Raw genomic sequence first — 11,236 nt, forward strand, 5'->3', positions numbered from 1 at the left:
TCTTAGTATTATTTTTGTGTAATAGGCTAATAGGTAGGTAGTTATTTTTACCTGTACCTAATTACTAGCTACTTGCCTGTTGCTTGTAAATAGTTCACGTTCATAAATGGTAGTAGGTAAGTACCTACCATTTTATGTTGATAGAAAATAGGAAGGAGTTCTTGACGTTTCTCTTCTTAATTGGGACCCTGATCGGTTACCTAATTGGCATTGGTATCCAATTATCTCTAATGATACTTCAATGTTACCTTGTTCTCTGACTTTAGCCTTTGTAAAGTTTGTAGTCAAGGGAGAGTTGAGGACTCTAATGGTACATAGGTACCATCTTTACTGATGAAATGAAACATGAAATTCCTACATCAACTAGGCCTTCCAGACCCAAGCAGACAAAAATGGGAGAAAACACCAACCGGCCCTGGATCTCGGGTATTAAATTACTTTCTATTACTACAGTATAGCGGAGCTATACTAGTAATGAAAGTATTGCAATCGGTCCAAATTTTCAAAATCGGGAAATGGTTGGAAATATCCGTTTTGGGATCCCCTGATGTCAAAAAAGTGATTTTTAGCCCATGGTCTGTACGTAACGTACGTACGTACGTAACGTACGTACGTACGTACGTACGTAACGTACAGACCATGGGCTAAAAACCACTTTTTTGGAATCAGGGGACCCCAAAACGGATATTTCCACCCATTTCCCGATTTTGAAAATTTGGACCGATTGCAATACTTTCATTACTAGTATAGCTCCGCTAAACTGTAGTAATAGAAAGTAAAAAATCTGGTGTGAACATCACACGACTTTCCTTATCCTATTGAATGATGCTTATTTGAGTATTATTTTACCCTAACTTTTACCATATCTCTAACCGTTTAGTCGGTATAGCTGAAAACCGCCAAAAAACGGTCGAAATCTGTCCAAAAGCGGTCAAAATACCGCCAACCGCAGCACCCATCTCAACCAAACGTTTTGTGTTGCATTCTTGTCACATTTGTGAACTACATACCAAATTTCAAGTCTCTAACTCATACCGTTCCCGAGATATTGTTAAACTAGACCGAAAACCGCCAAAAAGCGGTAAAATGCCGCCAACCGTTGCACCGATCCTAACCAAAAGTTTCGTGTCGCATCCTTGTCACATTTGAAAGATTCATACCAAATTTCAAGTCTCTAGCTCTTACCATCTCAAAACCGACTGATATACTTCCCATCTTCACCCTCCATCCCAAAGTTGTCCTCCCCTCTCACTTCCTCCTGCCCTTCCACTCTAGCGGCATGCCTTTTCTTCTCTGCGCGCCGAATATTCGTCACGAACGTCTTTCCCTTGTCGGCGAAATGTTCCTCAATGTCGCGCAGCGTGCGCCCTTCTGTCTCCGGCATGACGAAGTACATGTACAGGGTGCCCACGACACTGATGGCGGCGTAGAAATACAGGGTGCCCCACAAGTGAAACGTGTCGAGCATCGGGTAGTAGAGCTTGTTGACGGCGAACGCGAATATGTAGCTGGAGGAACCGCTCGCGCCGGACGCCGTGGCGCGGATGTTGTTGGGAAACACCTGGTGAAACAGATAAACACTTGGTGAGACAGATAGAGTGAAACACTTGATACAGAATAAAACATATCAGTGATACAGACTACAGAGCTTTATTTATTTATTTTTTTTTAATGCTCCATGGATAAAGAGTAAGCCATAACATGTATTATATTTTTATATTTAATGATGTGTCCACGCCCTCCTGTTTACCAGGCGAGCGCCTTGACCACTACACCACCGAGGCAGGTCACCTATCACTTATTACTCTTATACACCTATCACTAAACTTATTAAGAAGAAACTACAAACGCGATACACATTTTAGAGTCACCTATCACTTATTACTCTTTAGAGCTTTTAGATAACCCATGGAAAATATTGGAGCTCATCCAGCACAGAACTATATCTAAAACAGATCGTGCAATTGAACCCTGATAAAAGAAGAAGTACCTAGCCCAACAAAATTCAACAATAAATTTGTCATTGGACATAGAACTAATGTAGACTCTGAAAGTAGTCTTGGACTCTGCTGTAGACTTTCGTCTGGTGACTTGGGGTGTTGGAAAAGTGTCACTTTTTCTGACTTTTTTTTACAACATTATTTTTCTTGATTTTTTTCTTTTTTTTTCGCATTGTTTTCACATTTATTTCCACACATATTTGACACCGCATAATGCACAGACAATATTGTGTTGCCAAGGTTTGGAAATCTTCCAGTGCTTGTAAGGCAACAAACTCTGGTACTACTACTATTGTTGTACGATTAGTAAGAGTTGTATTGTTCATAAACGTCAGTAGATGTAGCTTTTCTACAGCATAAAAAGGGAGAAAAAGTACAACATAACTTTACACTAAGTACCCGAAATTATGCTAACGATAGAGAAAGAAAGAGAAAGACAGAAGGGAATTCAAGAAGAAATATAAAGTGTAAAACACACCGAATCTACATACATATCTACCGAAAGAATCATCTACCGGAAGACAGGATCCAAGAACGGACTTTGCCAGCCTAGTTAACTTAGTTGGTAGTGCGTCTTACAACATAACTTTACACTAAGTACCCGAAATTATGCTAACGATAGAGAAAGACAGAAGGGAATTCAAGAAGAAATATAAAGTGTAAAACACACAAAATCTACATATCTACCGAAAGAATCATCTACCGGAAGACAGGATCCAAGAACGGACTTTGCCAGCCTAGTTAACTTAGTTGGTAGTGCGTCTGCCTTGTAAGCGCTAGGCCGCGGGTTCGATTCCCGCCCGGGGCGGAACCTACTTTCATATTTCATGCTATCAACGTGAGACAGATTAACGTCACTTGCCACTTTTGGAGATTTCGCTGAAAGTTATGGTTATCGTCACACTTTTCCAGAAATTTGCTCCAAAGATATTAGGTACCTACATAGGTAAATTAGGTATAAAATACGCAGATATAATATTACCTTTTGGAGATACGGTTAGTTCACAGGTGACGCAGTAGTTTCTAATTTGCCATGCAGAAGATCCCGAGTTTGGTAAATGGTTGATTGAACCGTATTTTGATTGCAAATATCTCGTGTGGACCAAGAGTTTCTCGTCATGCTATGGCACAGACCACATGTTTCTTACGTAGCAGTTGTTTCATTGTTATGAAATACCCAAAATTGGGAAACTGAAAGAAAAAAATTGGATCCTTGGAATGAAAATCTCCTTCCTATTCCTATTTTCCTATCCATGGATGTTTCTCCATACATCCTCACATTTCTTCTTAGTTCCTCAGAATCCCGCTATTGTGGCAGCACAGTGTGGGGGAAAAAATTTTGAGCTTTTTTCACAAACGCTCCCAGAGAAACTTTGTACAAAGTTCGAAAGTTTTCCTACAGATAGCAGCATAGAATACGAGATGTAACCTCATAAAGCAAGCCAGCATGTACATTATAACGTTGAATTTGCCAATTTTTAACGAATCACTAAAGATAAGAAACGTTTTGCATGGTTGGTAGAGCAATGTACGGGATGCCTTCTGGACACATAAATAATAAATAAGGTCAAATGAATTGAGATCTATGTAAGTAGATCCTACTTAGTTTGATGTACTTACAAAATCTACATAGGTTATCATTGCATAAATGCATAATGCATATGCATACCTACCTACCTATTATGGTTTATGCGTTTCTGTGACGTATGTAGGTATGATTTCGTTATTTGCCAATCAATTTTTAGTTCTTTTTTGTAGTTATTTATATTTTGAGCATTGTTTGCTTTAGATTTGATATTCTTTTGAAAGATTTCAAATTCAGGGAATCTGTCTATCTTCTGCCTTTCTCATATTATCTGAATATAATGAGCGTCTTGTTTTCCTATATTTCTATAGGAACTGCTTCACTTAACAGACTTTTTCTAACTTTTCCTCTGAGAGACAAAAGATATCCGTCAAAGGCTAATGATCAGAGGAGATTTTCATTTATTGAACTCCAACAAGCAGAGATCATATTGACCAGCCCTGAGTTTCAGATATGAAATTATTGTGGTGGACAAATAAGTACGCTATCAAGTTATTAGGTTATTATTACTGTTGTAATAATAAAGGAAGGACGGACTAAAAAGGAAGCAGAAGTATTAGATCTGATGTAAAGCAATAAAGCATAATAGTGAATAATGTAATGTTTTTCTACTACCTCGTTGAAACTAAGAGTGAAATAATACCAGAACCAGGGGCATTCTCTGTCACCCAACTTCATTGTAAGAAAATTGCACTGAGTTCAATGTATTGGCACTATCTTTTCCTAGCTTGTGTTTCTATTCTGAGTTATATCACGAGAAAATGAAAAATAGCCGAAAGAGAGGAACACAGATGTTAAACGCCCATTGAATAATAAAGGAGGGACGGACTAAAAAGGAAGCAGAAGTATTAGATGTAAAGCAATAAAGCATATTAGTGAATAATGTGATGTTTTTCTACTACCTCGTTGAAACTAGGAGTGAAATAATGCCAGGACCAGGGACATTCTCTGTCACCCAACTTCATTGTAAGAAAATTGCACTGAGTTCAATGTATTGGCACTATCTTTTCCTAGCTTGTGTTTCTATTCTTATTTTATCCCCTTCCCTGCCTAACTGCCTATAGATATACAGATAATATAGGTAAGTATAAGTACATTATGTTTTCCTTCTGAAAAATCCACAGAGCAAAAATAACAAGAGAATTCCAATATATTATCCAGCAAATCTACAGTGGCGTAGCATAAATATAATAGTTGTAATGTGGTACTACATGTCTTGTGACACAAAATTATTATTTAAACAGTGTAGTTATCGGCTAATTAAATGACTTGATGTAAATATGTGAGTTGATCTCTCCCCCTTGACTGATCCAGGATCAAAATATTTAGGTAAATTGCAGAATCCTCTTGTTGAATTTGGAGTCTATTAGAAGTACTTTAAGTTAGGTAAGTCCACACTATTACGTGAATTCTGGCTTTTGGTAAATTTTCTCCAGAAACCCGAAAAATCTTCTGAGACGCCTAAGCCAAAATTTACATTTTGAGAGGACACGTTTTGTATTTCAAGCGTCCTACACCACTGCATATCTCCCACGTTAATAAATATTATATTGACCCACGTCCCCTGGGATTATTGAGAACAGGCCCACTCTTTTTTCTTTCATTCTGGACCATCGTTTGCTTTTCAGGAATTATAAGATTACCTACTAAAAGTACATACGTATCTATAGGGTGTCTAAAAGTTAACGTGATAAGCAGGTGATTCATTGCCAGCCAAAAGCTGAAAATAGCTGTCCAGAGATGGTCTGAAATGAATGATTAGATATTATACCTAACCTATTTATGACGATCTTATACAACATATTATTTAGAGCTTGTATAAAATGACAATTATTGGAAATGGAAGAGAGAGAGAGAGAGAGAGAACTACTGATGTAGTTCAAATTGAGAGCATTCAAATTGACGACTCTTGTTCAAATTTTGTAAAGAGGAAAAACTTTTATTGTAAGCCATCAGTTGATCAAACCTTTCACCCAAACGACATCGTCATGCCTGTTAAACCTCGACACCTTAAATTTCGTACCTTAACTTTTGAACACCCTCTATAACTACACTCATTGTTTGCTTCCAAGTATTAGAAGATTACCAATATAAGTGCAAAATCGACGACTCTTGTTCATATTTTGCAAAGAGAAAAAACTTTTATTGTAAGCCATCAGTTGATCAAACCGTTCACCCAAACGACATCGTCATGCCTGTTAAACCTCCCAATTGAGAAAAAATCGACACCTTAAATTTCGTAGCTTAACTTTTGAACACCCTCTATAACTACACTCATTGTTTGCTTCCAAGTATTAGAAGATTACCCGACACCTTAATAAATTTCGTACCTTAACTTTTGAACACCCTCTATAACTACACTCATTGTTTGCTTCCAAGTATTAGAAGATTACCAATATAAGTGCATGGAAACATTCTTGTAGACGGTGGTTGAGAGTTTATTATGTCCCCATGGATTAGGTCATCCATGTTCTACAATATGAACGGAGTGGGTGAGTTTCAATTAAGAAAATGGAAGGTGACCGTGAGAGAGAAAAAGAGAGAGAGGGGAGAGGGAGGAAGGGAGGGAGAGAGAGAGGAGAAATTGAAAAGAGATAAATATTGTAACACCTGTGAGCTTCACGGAACGAGGTTCCAGTTTCATCACGTCTCTCTCTCTCTCTCTCCCCTTCTCTCTCTCTCTTTCTCCCTCTTCCTTCCTTTTCCATTTCTCTCCCTCACACTCTCTCAACTCCAATTTTCCCTTCTTCACGTAGGTAGCTTTATAGGTACGCTATTTTCCTATCCAATTTTTGTTTCTCCCTCCCTCCCAAATCCAATATATTATGAACATATCGCGGGAGTGAAACAAAGTATGAACTTTGAAAATAAGTAGGCACCTTCGATGTCTGTAGGTAGGTAACACCTACATCTACCAAACAATATTGCTTATCTATGTATGATATATTACATGTTGATGTCGCCTGCAAAAATATGGGTATGTGGTCATCCATGTTCTACAATATGAACGGAGTGGGTGAGTTTCAATTAAGAAAATGGAAGGTGACCGTTCAGATTTCAGTCACTAAGGTCCAATAAGTAGAACGTGTGTAGGGATGGAATTATAGAAATTAGAACTCTCATAATGTTATTGATATGGAACTCAGTGTCCGAGTGGGTATTAGGTCTACCTGAAGAGCTTACACACTATCAGGTAGACCTGACAGGTACGCCTGAACAGGTCCGCCTGTGTACACACTATCAGGTAGACCTGACAGGTACGCCTGAACAGGTCCGCCTGTCAAATCCACCTGATACCTGATGAGCACATACACTATCAGGGTATCAGGTAATACTGACATTTGTATCTGTGAGATCTACCTGATGTTGAGTACACTGGGCTTGTACTCCAGAAGTCCCTGTTTAGATTTCCGGCAGAATCGAAGTTTTTTCGGCTCTATCCTTGAAATACGGGGTACACTCAGCCTCGTGAGAACAACTGAATTACTTTCATCGAACAATTTCCTAGAATTTTCGAAACTTCAGTCACGAAAAGCTCGTTGAGGAAGCAAACCAGAAGAATTCTCGTCTTTAGTGATGGGACTCGAGTGAGATTTTTCAACTCGATTATTTTCTACTCGATTATTTTCCAACTCGAGTTGTAATAATAAATTTCGTACCTTAACTTTTGAACACCCTCTATAACTACACTCATTGTTTGCTTCCAAGTATTAGAAGATTACCAATATAAGTGCATGGAAACATTCTTGTAGACGGTGGTTGAGAGTTTTTATTATGTCCCCATGGATTAGGTCATCCATGTTCTACAATATGAACGGAGTGGGTGAGTTTCAATTAAGAAAATGGAAGGTGACCGTTCAGATTTCAGTCACTAAGGTCCAATAAGTAGAACGTGTGTAGGGATGGAATTATAGAAATTAGAACTCTCATAATGTTATTGATATGGAACTCAGTGTCCGAGTGGGTATTAGGTCTACCTGAAGAGCTTACACACTATCAGGTAGACCTAACAGGTACGCCTGAACAGGTCCGCCTGTCAAGTCTACCTGATACCTGATGAGCACATACACTGTCAGGTAATACTGACATTTGTATCTGTAAGGTCTACCTTATGTTGAGTGGCCGGCCTTACACTGGGCTTGTACTCCAGAAGTCCCTGTTTAGATTTTCGGCGGAATCGAAGTTTTTTCGGCTCTATCCTTGAAATACGCACCTGATACCTGATGAGCACATACACTATCAGGTAATACTGCCATTTGTATCTGTAAGGTCTACCTTATGTTGAGTGGTCGACCTTACACTGGGCTTGTACTCCAGAAGTCCCTGTTTAGATTTTCGGCGGAATCGAAGTTTTTTCGGCTCTATCCTTGAAATACGGGGTTACCTGATACCTGATGAGCACATACACTATCAGGCAATACTGACATTTGTATCTGTAAGGTCTACCTTATGTTGAGTGACCGGCCTTACACTGGGCTTGTACTCCAGAAGTCCCTGTTTAGATTTTCGGCGGAATCGAAGTTTTTTCGGCTCTATCCTTGAAATACGGGGTACACTCAGCCTCGTGAGAACAACTGAGTTACTTTCATCGAACAATTTCCTAGAATTTTCGAAACTTCAGTCACGAAAAGCTCGTTGAGGAAGCAAACCAGAAGAATTCTCGTCTTCTAATGATTGCATGCAAACCTGCAAGGATAACAGCGACGCCTCGGTAAAAAACAAATTTTCGAAACTTCAGTCACGAAAAGTTCGTTGAGGAAGCAAACCAGAAGAATTCTCGTCTTCTAATGATTGCATGCAAACCTGCAAGGATAACAGCGACGCCTCGGTAAAAAACTTTACTGCAAGCAATCTGCAAGCACTGATAAAAACCAAAACACAGCTATGAACCTGCAGCTCTTTATGATTTTATTGCATTATTATGGTTTCTTGATATCACTCACAAATTTGCATAATATTTCAACTTTAAGATTTCCATGTTTTTCGTCGGTAAACAGGACCGTGTTTATACGAAAGGGTAGTTGGAAAAAATCTCATTTTCAGTACGTAACTACCTTCAGCTTGAAAATGTACTCATTTGGCATAACTGGGATTACACTCTAGAAAACACTTTAATATCCTAAAAACGCTGACTTTTTGGAAATAACAGATTTTCTTGCTAGGCCGATGATGGGCACCGATAGATTCTTAAGTGGTTTAAAGTAAGCACTGGGGCATTTTCTACCACCGAACCCTTAGGTCTTAGAGTTTTATTTTAGGTAAGTGAACGATTGAATTCTCGAATGAATGAATGTCAAATTCCATACCTCGGCGTGGGATTGATCCTTCGGGCCTTCACTTCATACACCTCAACATCAGCCCTGAACAAAGCGACCGTTAAGTGGTGATAGTAAAATTGTGCAATTAGGAGCTCTAACTTTTACTTGGTGTTTCTCTTTTCGTGGTGTCTGCAAAATGTTATGAAAACACAGTCAAATTTTATGAATTTAAATAAAATTTATTAGGTACTTGGTGGTACTGACACTGAGAAGAGTTTTTTCTTCTCTAATGTGATGAAAGCTGGAGATGGTGAAATTAAACATGGAGAGAAAAGTGTGACAGAAATGTGAACTAATGTGGCTCCCAGCTCCTAACAGTAATAACCTTCTGTCTCTAGCTAGAAATAGAAAACGACTCTGTTAAACAGACTGTTTCGAGTTTCTACCATTTTGTAACATCAGTATAGGACTAATAAACCCACAGTAATGGCTAATGTAATTTTTTTTTTTTTTTTTTGAATGAGCGGGTGTGGGGTGAGGGTTCGAATCCCACCGCGATCATTTTTTTGTACATAATTTTATCATTTAAAAATATTTTATGGATAGCCATAGTTACTTTTTTCATAATTTTACGAATCCCACCGCGATTATTTTTGTACATAATTTTATCATTTAAAAATATTTTATGGATAGCCATAGTTACTTTTTTCATAATTTTATAGTTTATACCTAGTTGGAAAAAAATAATAAAAATAAATAAAAATATGAAAAATGATTTTCATGTAGGTACCTACATTATCATGATGTACATATTTCACTCGGAAAAGATCAGAACTTACCAAAACTTACCCAATGATGTTATTATTTAATTTTTCACTCGGAAATGATCGGACCTTACCAAAACTGACCCAATGATGTTATTATGGTATTTTTCACTCGGAAATGTTCGGAACTTACCAAAACTTACCCAATGATGATATTACGGCATTTTCAATCGGAAATGGTCGGAACTTACTAAAACTTACCCAATGATGTTACTATGGCATTTTAAACTCGGGAATGACCCGAACTTACTAAAACTTACATAATGATGTTACTATGGTATTTTTTTCACTCGGAAACGACCCGACGAACTTACAAAAACTTACCCAAATATATTACCATGGTGTTTTTCACTCAGAAATAACCCAAACTCACCAAATGATGTTACTATGCCTATTACCTACCTTTATACTTTGTTGCGCTACGCTCATACGTCATATTATGCTAAGTTTCTGCAAAAAGTTATGAGATCCCCCCAAAAAATACCACTTCGTGGCATAAAAAAGACCCCGCCAAGTCGTTCCTCCCAAAACAAATCAAGTGCCACAAAAAATAAACAAAACTCCATCCCAACCCAAAAAAGATTAGAAATCAATTTTGTACCCCGCCATTGATACAGATTTGGATTTTAAAGGGGACCTAAGAGATCCAAGGTAAGTCACTGTTTTATTTTCAAATATTTTTCTTTTACTGCTAATGCTGCTCTTCCGCAGGAGTGTTCCTGGTACGTTCTGCTACAGCGACATGTTTACTGTTTAGGACGGCCCACTCACAAAACAAAATTGTAAATAAATGCATCCTAATAATTGGTGATTCTCATGATTTTTTTTTATTATCTCAGAAAAAACTATAAAAATTAAAAAAAAATATTGAGACTAAAACGAAGAAAATAGGTAATGGATTTTAGGTGTATATAAAATTGAAAGTCCTGCTATAACACAAGAAAGTCTAATAATAGTCGGAACTACATACGTAGGTACAAAGGGAAATAGCTGAAATACTGCTAACCGTCTGCCATATATTCTGCTGATTTGCAGCCACACTTTCTGCGGAATTACTGTGATATTTTCTGACAATCTAACTGTAATACAGTCTGCTGATGCACGTACTGCCATTACTTTCTGCTGATCTAGTGCCATACATTCTGCTGATTTGCTGCAAGCTACCATGTTTCTCGCTGATCGAAACACGGAAATACCAACTTTTGGTGCTACTGCTGCTGTTACTGCCATTACTTTCTGCTGATCTAGTTCCATACATTCTGCTGATTTGCTGCAAGCTACCATGTTTCTCGCTGATCGAAACACGGAAATACCAACTTTTGGTGCTACTACTGCTGTTGATGTTCTGTCTAATCAATTTGAACTTGTTGCCTCCGGGAGAGTTTTACTTTTGTGAGGTAAAAATTTCCCCAAGTTGGAAAAAGAGTTCAAAAGTTTCTTAATTGATTTAATGAATAAGGTACACAACACGAAAATTTGAGGTTACGTTTTTGTTCGCCAAAAATTGGGTGCGAGAAAAATTGGCGCTTTCAAAAATATCTCTTGGAAAATGTCATAAGAATTTCAAGA

The 11,236-nt window shown here is 37.9% G+C and overlaps 1 protein-coding gene across 1 annotated transcript; it reads right to left on the bottom strand.

Moving 5' to 3' along the window:
* Positions 1–1,189: 1,189 nt before the first annotated feature.
* LOC108253022 lies at positions 1,190–10,951 on the bottom strand. Its single transcript, XM_017446204.1, has 2 exons — positions 10,724–10,951; positions 1,190–1,561 (listed from the first exon to the last, which is right to left on the bottom strand). Exons 1-2 carry the CDS (start codon positions 10,949–10,951, stop codon positions 1,190–1,192), a joined length of 600 nt encoding a protein of 199 aa, XP_017301693.1.
* Positions 10,952–11,236: the final 285 nt, after the last annotated feature.

This window comes from Diaphorina citri, unplaced genomic scaffold (assembly GCF_000475195.1).
Source record: "Diaphorina citri unplaced genomic scaffold, Diaci psyllid genome assembly version 1.1 scaffold1131, whole genome shotgun sequence".
NCBI classification, from domain to species: Eukaryota; Metazoa; Arthropoda; class Insecta; order Hemiptera; family Psyllidae; genus Diaphorina; species Diaphorina citri.